Here is a 15,532-nt window from a genome sequence, read left to right on the forward strand (position 1 = left end):
GTGACATAGCAGGCTCAAATCCTGACAACACCCATTTGTAGATTTTTTAACTTTAGACACAATGCAGCGCAGCAAACAAAGTTTCTGTGTTGTATTGCGTTAAGGGGAGAGAAAAAAACATGCCATATGGTAGTGATTTTTTCTGCCCTAGCACTTGTGCCCTTTTGCCTGCCTTGCTTCAATGCACCAGATTGCAAAGATGAAGCCTAGTTCTTATATTGCAAGGGAGCCTTCCTATGCAAAAAATATGATTTAATACTTTTCCCACTTTCTTTGTTGTACAATGCAGCACACATGCAACGTTGAAAAGCATAAAGAAATTTTACCATTTCACCCCTTCACACCTGCTTTAAGGAGGCGTAAAATTCTGTTGCAAATCCTTGTCTGCACTAATCAGTAGATAGGGATTTGCATCAAAATTCATGGGCGGATGCATGGGAATGCCCATGCATCACCCATAGAGCACTCCCTAAATGCAACATAACGCATAATCCCACTTTGCGTTCCGTTATCCAGTTTTCCAATGTAAATCCTTATTTGCGTTGGAAGGTAAAAACCTACACACTCTTTCCACAGGGTTTATGTTACAAAAGTAAGGCAGCTCAGATCAAATTGTTAGTAAATCTAGGCCCGCTTTTAGAAAGATGTGCTCAAGCATATCTTTGGCTTTTGTGTCCTTCTGTAAATTTCAAAGAAATGTCTTATGAAGTGAAATCCTTAAAATCGCTTTTACAAACATCTCATGTTGCAGGGCGAAGAGACGCTGAGAACAGAAGACATCATTTCTGTTATTGAGAAGGAGGGAGACTCCATAGCGGTGATCTTGTTCAGTGGAGTACAGTATTACACTGGGCAAGTCTTCAACATTCCAAAGATTACAGAGGTTGGAAAGAAAAAGGTATAGTCCCATTCTGCATTCTTTTATGGTTTGATGCATACAAAATCTATGTTTTGGGAAAATACTGAAAATCTACAGGTGTCTGCGATTTTGAAACAGACTCCTGAACAGGGGCGTAGCTTGGTCAGTGAGACTGGGGAGGGGTGAGCATCAGATTTTCCAACAATCACACTGGCACATAATGTTGAAAATACATTATAGGGGGGGAGGGTACATTGGAGTGGCTTAAGGGGTAGTGGAAAGGGAGAGTAATGCAGATTGGCAGGGCTACTAGGGGGCATATTATCAAGGGCTATATCTCTGCTATTTTGGCTTTAAGAGCCGAAGAAGCGGAGAAAAAAATATCACCCTATCAACAACAGGGTGCTAACATGCAAAATCGCATGCTAGCACCCTTTTCCACTACGCTTCCCTTTGCATCTCTAATGACGTGCAAAGTGGGTGTTCCAGAGCAAAATAATAGGGGAAATGTCGCTAAGCGACATTTCTCCTATTATCAAGCTTCACGCTAACCCTGTTAGAGACAAAAAAAAGAAGTGCTAACCATGGTTAACGCTGCTTTTTTACGTCTGCTAATTTTCAGATTTAGCCATGTAATCCAATGGGAGGTGGATTACATGGCTAAGATCACCCTGCCCTATCAGCAAGGTTTCGCTGGCGTGACATAATTATCCTCGCGCTAAAAGCGCTGAGCGATAATTATCGCAAGCACCTTGCTAATATTTTGGTAACTTTGCGACATTTTTGAAGACTTTCAAAACAGTGAAAGGGAGAGAGTGTTGGCTTTTTGTCTCTATGCATTTTAAAAGTTTCTGGTGAAATTCGACAGAGACCTCACAATAACCGACTGAAAGCACTGGTACCCAACTAATTATGACAAAATGCATTTATTACAGGGATTTAACACACCAAACACTCCCCCTGAAGCTACGCCCATGCTCCTGGATATTGCTTCATGGAGTGATTCGCTCCTCACTGGTCTGGCGCGCGCTCATTTCCTTGCCAGCAGCAGCTGCTGCCATTACAAATTTCCTTCAGTCAGCGCGGCAAAGGAGCTCCCTGTGGAGCTGACAGCATTCTGACTCAGCCGAGATGTCACGAAAAGACAAACGCGAGACATCGTGCATCGCTTTTTTTATTTGTGATTAGTCTGCACTAGCCCTCAGCCGGAGAGTGTAAACCCTTGTTCATTGCCAGACATTGCACATTAGGAGCGTGTGTTAGATTTGCGAGATGGCCTCCTCTTCGATCACAGATCTCATCCTGCGTACTTGAAGTATGATTCTCGAAACATCTTTAAGAAATTGGCAACATTTTCGGAAACGTTTTGGAATTTTGATTGAAACAATCAAGGTCATGTAATTTAGAAATTTGAAGAAGAGAAGGAAAATAGAATAGACAGAGCCAGACCAAGGCTACACATTTCTAAGCAGTTTTGTATACATGTAATAACATCTTGGTAGAGTTTTTTATTCTTTGTATCCCTGAAGCATTATACAGACGTTAAAAAAGATTTCGAGTGCTTTTATAAAACAGACCTTCTCAGGCTGAGCTCCTTTCCCCAAGATTTACATTCTGGGAGAACTTGCTTTGGAAGCCGAGGGTGATGGTGGGGTACCTCTGTTAAAAATAGTTTCTCTTATGAGGGATAACATTTATTCTACCCAATAGGTGATCTAATGATATAAATATCCTCCTGTTTTTATCGAATTGCTTTTTTATCAAGTTTCTTTTTATAGAAAAGAAAGTCATACCTGTTAGTTGCATATTTCTGTTTTACTAATATGGGAGTCTATTTATGAGCCGGTTTGCATTGCTCTTGCCCCACACAACGTGGTGCAAGAGCGACGCAAACCTTACATGTGATTTATGAAGCCACGCAAATCTGGAGTAAAGCAACACAGCACAAATTGCAACATCACCTTACTCACCTTTCTAGGCATTCTAGGGGCGTTGCCTCAGTGCTCCTGCACAACTTCCATGGTTTTTGATGCACCCCCAGATTTAGCAGAACTGGTAGACCCAGGAATGTGCCAAAAAGATAAGGCGTAACGGGGATAAATATCATTATCTCTCCTTGTTAACTCCTCTATGTTTGCTTAGGACAGGAAAGCGTTCCTTCCTGCACAAAAAAAACCTGCAGGCAAAGCAGGCACCCTTACACAATGGTGCAAAGTTGCCTGGATCTGCGTTAGACTGCCAAAAAGGTGCCAGCACATGAAAATGGCAGGAATACATCATATTGCCTTAGAAATGGCACATACCTGCCCTTTCCCTCTCACATAATGCACAGCAGCAAGGTGACTTGCTGTGCTGCATAGCATGATATTCTCATAAAGAGGCTGCAGAGTTTCCAAAACCCAAACCTTACAGCTTGCAAACACAGTACACAGTACAAAATTGTCGAAAAAAGTTTTCTGTGGAGTATGGTTAATTTTAAGTGTGGATAGATGTTGAATGCAGAATTAATGGTATTGAGAGGATGAAGTTTAAATAGTGATGTGAACGATGGATTGTGAGAATTTTTGTATATATAAAAGAAATGTATTGTTGTGTTGATCAAACAATGAAAAACATGATAAGGATGTAAAAAAGGATGTTTAACTTTGTGATACAAAAAACAAAATAAATAGAATCAGATTTGTTCAAGGCACAAAAAGAAGTCTCAGGCTTATTGATGAATCTTCAATAGATTCATTGACAAATAGAAGTTTAATAGGTTGCAGTATTGGTATAGATTTTTGTTTATTGTTATAAGAGGCTTGGCCTTACTGCTGAGAGTCCAAACCCAGTGGTGGTATTAGTTAAATATTATGAACAGCATGGATGAAGTTGTCAAAAACAAAAGAGGTAGCTGCAAATTGATAGTGATTTGAAATGTAACCAGGAACAGTAAGTGCCTCTACACATGACCAGTACTATCAGGCCAACATAATCATGATTCTACCTCTTGCTTTTTTTTGATCTACCAGCCACTACCTGCCCCTTTATCTCAGTCATTCACTCTAAGCCTCCTTTTCATCACAGCTCTCTCCCTTTGTCATTGTGTTTCTTTTCCTCTTTCTTTCCCCTTGTGTTTTTCTCTACTTATTGCTCTAGATCAAAGGGTGTTGAGGAAAAATCAATATTGGTCTCCAAAAATGAGCCCAGCTCTAATCACAGGCTCAAAATAAACACTGCCTATCAGCAGAAAGTGCTTCGACTCCTGCTGCACCCTTTAGCTCTTCTTTCTGTACTACCCACGGTTGCTTCACCCCCAAATCAGAATGCTCAGGGGAAAGCGTGCTTCTGTAGACAGTGCATGGTAATCATTCATGTGCAGAACAAAGCTATCAGTGCTAGCATAGATACATACACACATACTCTTGGTACAATAAAAAAGCTCTGATTCTTATCAAACTGCATACCTGATGAAGGGCTAGTCATATTCTAAACTGAAAGTTTCTTATTTTACCCAGAATCTAGGGGCTGAAATACAGAAAAATAATGCCTACTAAGGGCATTTTTTTTCTTTCTGCAGGCAGTATTGGCCAGACCTGGGAAATTACACACATGTATTCCTGTTGGTCAGGGCTAGCCATGAAACTGGTCATAAATTGATATTTTCACGTGCTGCCTTATTCCTAGATCACCCTGCTTTATAGGCCTGAGTGAAAATGTTTCGCTTGGATATTGGGCCTAACAAATGCATCTGGACATCTGCAAGAAAACCTATTTGTCCCCCTTCTCTGCTGTTAGCAGGACTCATGTAACATCCTCCTTTGACAGGAGTGTTTCTCAGGACCATAAGCCAAACTGAAAATATTTAAAATACAAAAGGGCTGATGTCAATCATCTTATCCACTGCAGACTCAATTACCCCCTAACACCAAGTTGGAATTTTGATCTTTTGGAGATGGGAGATATTTTGACAGTGCACACCCCATGCTCATGATCCCAATCTAGCTGGTAAGTGATAGGTGTGAATACCCTGCAGGCAGAAAACACAGTCGCTCCTGTGACCTGGTAATTTATGGCACAGTACTAGTAACACACTTGAAATCTGTGGTACTGAACCTCCTTTTAGATAACAGAACCACATGCTAATGCATTTAACCAGTGAGTAATTCACTATGTAAAATGAAATGATAAAGCAGATACAGGCATTAGTCTGTAACTCACATTTAGACGTAAGCAAAATAACCCTTAAGGTAAATGAACTACAAATAAGAATTTAAAATACATTTTTTCAGTATGAAAATGTGCTGAAACCCTAAATCAAAAAAGGTGGAGCGTTTCTTCTTCTATACAAGCTCTGGCTCTTACGTAGCCACTCCCCTATTTAAATAACATACCTTCCTGTCTTTTTTATCCTTCTGCTGGGGCTGGAGCCAGCACATCGTGGACAGCACTGGTAATGAATTAGAAAAATTCCTAGCAGCCCCAGATTAAGAAAGCATTTGCTAAAGCTCTGGCTTTAAAATATTTTTGTATTGTAATGAGGAGCATTCCAAGTAAATTGTAAAGGAATGAATATGTGTCTGTGTGGATGCAAAGTACTGTGAAATAATATTGGTGTAGATCAATGGGTCCGGTGAAAGTTGTAATGTCAAGTGAGATCTAAGAATCCATGTAACTTAATGACTACTTTCCTCTCATCTGTGTTGGTAACAGAAAAAAAATAATTGGCTAGTTATCTAAATACAATGATAGTATTACAATGCCACTTGTGTGCCTCTTAAAGTCCAACTTAGGCAGCCGGATAAATAAACACAAAGTTGTGTGGAGGGCAAGCACTTTTTTGTAGACGCATACACTTTCTGGTTAATCAAAACATGTACACGTTGCTCCCAACATATGAGCTGAGCAAAAACTCTCTCATATAATGCTCACACAAATGTCTCGTGACAACTGCACTGTCAAGCAAGACCATAAGAAATACATAAAAAGTACGCTCCTTGTTCTGCCAGCTGTCTTGTTCCTCTCACTGTTGATTAATCCTAGTTATGTGGTCAGTAATTGACTACACCTCTTCCTTCCTGGGCCCAGAGGAAAAGCCATTGTCCTCTGCAAGCAGGGTCATTAAGTTTCAGCTAGGAACATGAATTAAGGATGAGTCACAAACTGGTTCTAAACCAGTTTTGGCTCAGGAAGCACATAGTACACGTTCATAAAACTATCTTTCCACTAAGAATAACAAAAATCTGCTATTTTAACCATTAAATTAGAATTTAAAAGTGAATGGAAAATAACTTTGAATAATGTTGCTCAAACCCCATTCAGGGTATTCCAAGGGCTACTGGGAGTCAAAACCTTTTGTCCCAGGGTCCCTATTTCTATGGCTCCAATAAGAAATGTGAATAAGAAACTTACTACTACTCATCCCGCTGAAAACTCATAAGCATAAAACCGCAGCCAAATCATTTGCTGGAAACGCCCCAAAAATCTGGAACTCCATCCCCCCACATAAAACAACCCCTTGTTTCCAAAATGCAAGATCCTACTCAAAGCCCTCTTCCTCGACCGCTCTCAAGTGAACCGATAGACCCAAGGAAGTTTCTTAGCCAACGCTCGATTGTACCTTAATTTGTGGGACCAATGACAGACTCGGATCAAGAAAACTTTTTGTGTATGAACTGATTGAACAATGAATACGCTTGGTTGATCGTCTGGTTTGTCTTGCACCCTCCTCCCCTTTGCCCCTTCTCTTATGTGCTTGTTCCTTACCCGGCTCAAACCCTCTTGTTCTACCAATTACCTGTACTGTCTATTTGCACATAATTGTGTATGCTGTGAAGCGCTCTGATACCCCTTGGTACAGCTAGCGCTATATAAAACTCCTAAAATAAATAAATACAAATATTAGTTGAGAGGGGTGAGTACCCACCTCAAGTAATAACCACACCTATGTCAAGGTGAACTCTTAAAGTCAAAGAGCAGACAGGCTTAACTTTTGAGCAATGTGTATTTCTTCAGTACGAAAATGGTGATATATTCAAAACACTATTCAAAAAATTACCAAACCAATTTAAAAAAGATAGAGTGAATTTAAATAAATATAATTACACCAAAGCATCAAAGATCCAATAAGAGAAACCATAGTTAATATTTTTTTTGAAAGTTTAAGGTTCCAAATATCAACAAAAGATTGTACCATAAGACTTAGGCCCTGGTTAGGATCTTGGCAGATGGGATGCTCCATCACAAACATGACTGATATCCTATCCTCCATATTACAAGTTCCATTATATCCTATGGAACTTGTAATATGGCGGACAGGATATCTATCATGTTTGTGACAGATTATCCATCCACGTAGATCACAATCAGGCCATTTAGTCCTTGAAATGGAGGTAAAACATCCTCAATGAGACAAGGCAGCAGGGGTGGCTGAAGAGGGCTCATCATTGTTGAACATCCACTGGACAAGGGCCCAAATAAACCATTCACTAGCAGGAAAGCTTTACACAGCAGAAATTAGAATGTTGTGCCCAATCTAGGTTGTTTACTCCAGTCCCTTTGCCCGGTAAAGATTTCTACCTTTCAACTTAGTCACAACCCTAGATATCATGCTAGGGGGATCTCATGGGCCAGCTCCAGTAGGAAGAACCTATAGCATTGTGGACAACCAACACTTGGGTTGACTGAGGCTCAGGGACGTAGGCTCAATATACAGGAGACCATTCCCTCAATAAATGTGATGCTCACCAGAGGTGTCACATTGGCCTTGCCCTGCTGCCTTGTAGGGAACACTCTCTGTGCCTTTTAGAGTTCTACTCAGGACAGTCCTTCAGCAACTAGCCACCCAGGTAGACCAGATAGGTCCTGCGGGGCAACACTGCCTTCCCTTTTGGTGTCTGGAGCCACTCACTCAGGTTCACCTTGACTGTTGGAAGTTTCAGGGCGGGTTTTGTATGCCACCTTCCCCTCCTCTTTCTCGGAGGGCTTTAGGCCACTCTTTCAGGATCCAGGTCCTTCTGACTCCCTTTTCAGGCTTCCAAGGACCATGTGGTCATAAACACCCGACCATGCAATCCCAACATTTCAAAATGTGACATGACCTTGACCTCCTTCCAGATTGTACGCAAATGGTCATTCTCCATCATACAGTCTAGGGAAATTGCTGGACTCACAGCTACTCTCAGACAATCAGAGACCCCACACCACTCTAAGGGACCCAAAGCCACTGGATAGTGGCTTACTTGGGTGTGTGCTGTCAAAACTTGGTGGACTATATCATCTGATCTGAAGACACCAGATGATATTTAACAATACTCATACTGGCTCCTGTGCTTCCAGTGCGCCTCTGCCCATTGATAGTGAACCACTGCACTTAGTGTTGTCAGGTGATCAGGTATGTGGGCAATTGTATTGTAATTGTAATTGCATTTATGTAGCACTTATCACCCCTGACGAGGCGTTTAAGCACTTTTTTGGCGAGTAACAAGCTACTCCCAAACCAATAAAGAATTAGTGGTGAATTAGTATAGTGAAATATGAAAGTAAATTGAGTGGTGGATATGTTAGTCAGTTATTTGGGGTGAGAAGGATAGCAGAGGGATAAAAGAGGGAAAAGGGTTGCATATATATATATATATATATATATATATATATATATATATATATATATATATATATATATTGATAGAGGCATAGGGTGAGAAATAGCGTGGTGCATTGGAAAGAGTATTAGAAAGAGATGAGTCAGAGAGTTGAGGTAGAGGATATATTGAGAGCAATATAGGAATAGGGTAGTGCATTGGATTTGCTGAATTAGACGACAAGTAATAAATATATAGATCCGTAAGTACATGGAAGGTATGTACATGCATAAAGAGAGGTAGTATATGTAGATTAAAGAGGCAGACAGCCATTACAACGCAAGCTTTACACCGCGCTACCATTACGACGCAGCCATCACAACGCAAGTCGTTGCAACGACTTGCGCTGGATGGCGCTATATACTAAGGAATAGTATAATTTAGTATTCCAGCACCTTCCCTACTGTTACATAGGCTGGAGTTGGAATAGTAAATTATACTATTGCGATCTGATGGATGCGTTGTAATGGTAGCGCGGTGTAAAGCCTGCGTTGTCATGACATAAATCCGATTAAAGATTCATTTAAGAAACTCTGGCTTTCAAGTGTTGGTGGAATTAAAATTTATTTTATTTATTTATATATATTTTTGAAATGCAATTGTAAAGCAATAATAGATAAATAGTTATGATCAAAAGATTTAGGGGCATATGTACTAGCCCCTATCGCCACGGGAATGTCACTTTTTGTGACATTCCCATGGTGATAGGGACCTTGCCTTATGTACAAGGCAGCGTTAAGCCACTTAACGTGGCCTAACACTGCCATGTACATAAGGCACCCTTTCATGTTATGTTTAGCATGAAAAGGGTGTGCTATGGGTGTTGTGGTGGGTGTTCCACCGCAACATCCATTGTATTTGATGCTGCCCCCTATGTACAAGGGTGGCGTACATAGGAGGCAGCGCCAAAAGTAAGACCAGGAGAATCCTGAAAATTGCTTTTTCCATGTGTGCTGCCTTGTGTGGCACACATGGAAAAAGCAAAATGCCATGGTCTGTTTATGTACAGGAAGGTGACCCTACCTGTATATAAACAAACCTTTTAAAAAATGCCATTTTGCAAATTTCACACACAAAAGTTACAAAATGGCATTTTAGGATTGTTTACGAACAGGCAGGGACAACTTCCTATACATAACCAATTCTCCTCTGCACACAGACACCCTTGCACTTTGGTGCAAGGGTGCCTGTGTTGGTGCTAATTTGTTACCCTTAGTGCCATCGAAGGGGGAAACGCTAGGCTGCACCACATTCTTGTAACTATAATGTAGCCTTGCATTTCTGAAGTGCCAGAGTGTGTTGTTAAGCCCAGGAGGCTAACTACATGCTCCGCCACTTCATTGTACATATCCCCCTTACTTATTTATGCAGTCACATATATACATGTTAAAACATAGATTCATGTAAATCGCAGTATATGTGCATTCATTAGGCAGAACTAATGAATATCTATATTTTTTAAACAATTATTCTACACGTTTATGCAAAGCAATACACATAGAGAAGTACATGTCTATAGTCCAAAAAATGCTTATGTACAGAGGATGTGTTGTATATTTCTGTTTGTGTGTGGTGGTTATGTGGGGAAGAGCCAATTCTTGAGTAGTTTTCTGAAGATTAGGTGGTTATCCGTGGATCTTACGTTGGGGGTAAAGAGTTCCATTGTTTTAGTGCTTGAACAGAGAAGGATGTGCCACCTATGGTTTTTTTCTTGTATCTTGAGATTTTGAGGTGAAGTGCCACTCTAGAGCAGAGGTTCTTTAGTTGAATGTGTTCGGGGATTTTATTGCTGATGAAGAATGGTCCTGTTCCATGAGTTGCATTGTGGGTGATACGAAGCAGTCTGAACGTGGATCTTCTTGCAACTGGTAACCAATGCAGGGCTTTCAAGGCAGGGGAGATGTGGTCTTGCTGTTTTATATGCAAGAGAAGTCTGAGGGGCCGAGCTCTGAATCTGTTGTAGTCTTTTAATGGTTGTTAAAGGTGATCTGTGATTGAGATTATTGGCACATTCGAGTTTGGAGAGTTTGTATAGTAACAAAGCTTGATCTTGCTAGCTTGTCTACTTGGCCATTTATTGATAGCTTGGAGTCCATGGTCATTCCGAGGTTTCTTACTTCCTACGATTCTTTAGGCAGTTTTTCCAGATCCTCAGGCCACATGTGGAGTGGGACCTAATGTTTCCAATGGCCACACTTGAGTATTTCTGTTTTGAAAGCATTCAAATTGAGATGGCTCCGGGTCATCCATTGATCCACGGCTCTGAGACAACTGAAAATTGTCGAGTTTCCAACTTCTTTGGGACATCCCAGTTGAATAAGTATTTGCATGCCATTTGCATAGTTATAGCACATGTGGTGAAATTGATTGATCAGTGCTGGTAATGACTTCATGTAGATTTTGAAACATATGGGCGAGATGATACAGACTTGAGAGACCCCTGCCTTTGTGAAGTACGATTTGGACGAGAAATGTGGGGTATGGATGACATTAGTTATGTGATGGTAGGATGCGATCCAATCTAGAGCAGTCCCCTCTATGCCGGCTTCGTAGAGTCTTTGTATCATAGTGACATGGTAAACCAGCTGTGAGGTCCAAGAGAAGTAGTGCGGCAACCCCGTGGGGGTCAACGGTGTTCTTCAGGTCACCCAGATGGCGGGGAGGGCAGGTTCTGTGCCCCTTCCTGGATGGAATCCAGTTTGGAAGCCTGAAAGTATGACATTCTCTTCAATGAATTGTGACATTTGGGCGAATGTTGCACCTTCTATCAGTTTGACCAGGAAAGGTCCATTTGTAATCAGTCAGTAGGTGTCAGGGTTCAGCAGGTCCAAGTTTGTTTTCTTCAGTAATGGGCGCATGTATGACTTTCTGAGTTCTTTGGGAAATAGTCCGGAAGTCAAGGAGTTGTTGTGGTGAAGCTAAACTAAAAAGATTTGACATGGCACCCCTTAGTGTGGCATAGGTAAGCCATCCCTTAGGGAGGGTGCACTATACCAAAGGTGAGGGCATAGCTGCATGAGCAGTATGTCCCTACAATGTCTGAGTCCGTTCTTGGACACCTTAAGTGCAGTGAAGCTATTTTGAGTACAAGGGCTAGGAGTTTGTCAACACAAACTCCACAGCCCCATGATAGCTTTACTTAAGATGAAAAGTTTGGTTTCAAACTTCTCAGCTTAATAAACCCACATTGATGCCAGTGATGGATTTATTATAAAATGCACTCAGAGGGTACCTTAGAGATGACCCCTGAAAAATGACCAGCTCCTAGTGTATTGGCTGACTGATCCCTGCCAGCCAGCAACCACCAAACAAGTTTCTGACCTCATGGGGTGGGAACATTTGTGCTCTCTAAGGTCTGAAAAAAAGCCTGGGTGGAGGTGCTTTCTACCTCCCCCTTGTAGGAACAGCAGCATGTGCTTGTAAGCCTCAAAGGCTCCCACCTTGTGTTATGCTGGTTTGGGCATCTCCAACTAGTGGAGATACCCGCCTCCCCTGTCCCAGCCCTACTTTTTAGCAGGAGAACAGGTTGGAAAATTTCTAAGCAGAATAGAAGTGTGCACCTTAGCTTGGCACACCCTTAGGGTGGCCAGGAGCAGAAGTGAACGTCTCTCTTGAGAAGTCTCCATCTTGGGTTGGAGAATTTGAACCTATATGGATAAGGATGTGCCCCTCTACCAAAAGGGTGGGGGTACCGAAAGGGTGTAGTCACCCAAGGATACAATAGCCATTTGCCACTGCCCACTACAACCTCAGTAGCAAGCTTACATTTAGTATTTAAGGGATTCCCTGAAACATGTTCCTAATATTCGATGACCCAAGGACGAAGAGCCGTGCAGCAGCGAAGGAGGACAACAACAACTGACCTGAGCTGAGCCCACCAGTCTGCCTCCTGCCTCAAGGACCCTGCTTGCACAGACCGGCTTGTCCTGCAGCCAGCAGACTCCGGTAACCCCAGAGGCCTGAGCTTCACTCAACAAAGACTCTTCTCTCCTGTGGACACCGTACTTCCCAGAAAGAAACAAACCCAAGAACACAGGAGTCCAGACAGCTCTGAGACCCAGCAATGCCTCCCCGTCAATTTTGACCCAAGATTCAGTGCTGGACGACCTCTCCTAAACTGCCCGACAATGCCTGCAGCCTGAACTTGAAGGGTAACCCGACCGCAATCAGATCCAGCGAGAGACTGATGCCTAAAACCACCACTGCACCCGCAGCCCCGTAGGGCCTAACCGTCGGTGACCCGGCATTTCCCTACTATCCAGCTCACTTATCCAGAATTGGATCCTTTCAGCCAGTCTTCGAGTCCGAGCCTGCAGCCATTTTCTCAAAGCAAGGATCTCCAATGACTTCTATAGGCATCCAATATCTTCTTGGCACCCTGCACATGGCTGCCCCCTCACCACTGCAATGCAGCTTAGGTGCTATCAGGTAGACTGTCCACAGGAGACTGGAGTCCTCCTCAAAGGCAGCAGTCCTCCCAGGTGTTTCAGAGGTCACTGACTGCAAGACAGGTCAAAGGTTCACAGAAGCTGGAGACAGGCCTGCAGGGCATGGGCCAAGGCATTCGCTCACCTCAGTCTTCCCCACAGGGTCATCTTCCCTCCTCCCATATCACTGTAGAGCTTGTTTCTAGGTCTGTGAGAGCCACCTAAATACTAGGTCTAGAGGCAATTTAAAGGAGTAGCTGATAGGCCCAATGGGCACCTTACCTGTGGTGGCTACACCCACTATTATTCCACTCTCCTGTGGGTGGGGGGCATAAACCTAGCCGTCATTGGTGGAGTCTCCCTATCTTCAAGATAGCGGGGACTGAAAGATGTGCTTCACCTCGCCTCCCTCGCCTTAGGGTTGGGGTTGGCAGAGGTGAGCACACCTCCTATTCTTCTTAGATTTCCCACCGGGTTACCCACCCTATATGGGGGTATAAATCGGGGCTGCCATTTGCTGCTAGCAACAGAGGCTGGGGGGTCACATTATAAAAGCAACAGGACTTTTAAGGTTCCGTCTTTGAGCATTACCCCATCCTGGGGGGAGGAGGTATGACACCTGTGTGTGATGTGGAGTTTGTCAATTCCCAGAGAACAGGGTCTGTCTACCCAGGGGTCCAGAAACATGTTTAGTTGTGGCTAGATACCCTCTGTGTACATGATACACTAAATCCCACACAGCATCGGTGTGGGTTTATTAAAATTAGTAGTTTGGAACCAAACACTCCTGTGATCAGTAAATCTATCCTGGTGCTGTGGAACTGAAGTTGTTGAGTTTCCAGCCCATGTACTCCCTGTGGTTTCACTGGCACTTACAATATTTGGAAATGGATATACTCTCACCTGTGGTATAGTTCACCCTACTTTAAGGCTGTGACAGATGCTAGAGTGGTGACTTACCTATGCCTTCAGGCAGTATTATCCAGCATGGCACCCCGGCAGGGTGCCATGCCGACTTTGTTGTTTTCTCCTACGCAGGGGTATGCAAGCTGCAAGGGAAGTGGCATGGTACCAATGAGGGGGATCCCAAGGAACCCTCTTCAGCTCCCAGGCCCTAGGTACCCAGGGTACCATTTACTAGGGATTTACAGTGGGTAGAAGTATCAATTGGGGGTTTGTTTTTAGGGAAGAAGAACTGGCACAGGGGACCTGGTTGGCAGGGACCCTGTGCACTACAATTGAAACCACATCCAAACCAGACAAAGAGTGGGGGCGAACCATGCAAAAGAGGTACTTTTTTTAATCAATCAATCGAACATTTGCAAAGCGCACTACATACCCACGAGGGTCTCAGGACGCTGGGGCGTGGGGGGGTGCTACTGATCGAACAGGCAGGTTTCGAGTATGGGATGTTGTGTCGAGCAGGTCCCAGAGCTCGATGGCATGCATGCGGAGTGGGCGTTCAGTAGTATGGATCGGAGGTGGTTGGGGTCTTTCTTGGCTGGTGGTTCGTCGGCTCTGAGGCTGGTGTAGCTGCAGTTCCGGCAGGTGAAGGGGCAGTGTGTGCATTTCGGGGCAGCCTTGAAGCAGGTGTGGCTCCATTGAGAGCGTGCAGAGTGCTGGCGTCGTAGTGGCAGCTGTCGTCGTAACGGGTGCAGGGGCCAGGGGTTCTGGCGTGGTCCAGGCGCAGACAAGCTTACCTCAGGCACTCCTTTGGCGCGCCAGCAGCGCGGCCGCACATCGGCGGGAATATATGGGGAAGTGGGAGGGTGGAGCCGCTCGGAGGCGGGTCAGCGAATGGACAGTGGGCCGTCAGGGGGGCAGGGCCACAGGGAACGCAGCGGCGAGGGCGGTGAGGGACAGAAGGAAAAAGGGGCACGAGATCGAGGGAAAAACAAGTGGCACAGAAGGCAAAAGGGCACAAAAAACGAATGGAACAAAAGGCAAAAGGAGCACAGAAAAAGGGAAAAATTAGTGGCACAGAGGGCAGAAAGACACAAAAAACGAGTGGAACAAGGCAAAAGGGGCACAAAAACAAGGGAAAAACAAGTGGCACAGAGGGCAGTAGGGCACAAAAAACGAGTGGAACAGAGGGTAGAAGGGAACAAAAAATGAGTGGAACAGAAGGCAAAAGGGGCACAAAAACAAGGAAAAAACAAGATGCACAGAGGGCATAAGGGCACACAAAAAACGATTGGAACAAAGGGCATAAGGGCAAAAAAACGAGTGGAACAGAGGGCTGATGGGCACAAAAAAAGAGTGGAACAGAAGGCGAAAGGGGCACAAAAACGAGGGAAAAACGAATGGCACAGAAGGCAAAAGGGCACAGAAATACCGGAAAAACGAGTGGCACAGAGGCAAAATACAGAACACAGAAATACAGGGGCAGCCAAGAACAGAAGGCAGAATGAGCAGCGAGAGGTACAGAAGAAAAGACCGGACAGAGAGAGCAGGGGGACAGCGAGGGGAACAGAGGGAAGAAAAGGGGGCATGGACCACGTACAGGCAGCGGGGGAAGACAGATAACAGCAGTCACAGACACAACAGTGAAAATACAGGCAATACAATAACAGCAATAAAGCGGAGGATGACCCCACCACCATAAAAGAAAGAGGATGAAACTAACC

At 43.7% G+C, this 15,532-nt stretch overlaps 1 protein-coding gene across 3 annotated transcripts in view; it reads left to right on the forward strand.

The window, feature by feature from the left end:
* The window catches only part of KYNU (kynureninase), a 940,604-nt gene that overhangs the window by 498,903 nt on the left and 426,169 nt on the right, over window positions 1-15,532 (forward strand). For 2 of the 3 annotated variants that reach the window (XM_086957469.1, XM_086957470.1), the window contains exon 8: window positions 752-898. The exons of the other annotated variant lie outside the window; for it this stretch is intronic. In XM_086957469.1, the coding sequence (XP_086813595.1) occupies window positions 752-898 (147 nt within the window). The remainder of the gene's footprint in view (window positions 1-751; window positions 899-15,532) is intronic. 3 annotated transcript variants of the gene reach the window in all.

Source organism: Lissotriton vulgaris, chromosome 2_1 (genome assembly GCF_964263255.1).
Source record: "Lissotriton vulgaris chromosome 2_1, aLisVul1.2, whole genome shotgun sequence".
NCBI classification, from domain to species: domain Eukaryota; kingdom Metazoa; phylum Chordata; class Amphibia; order Caudata; family Salamandridae; genus Lissotriton; species Lissotriton vulgaris.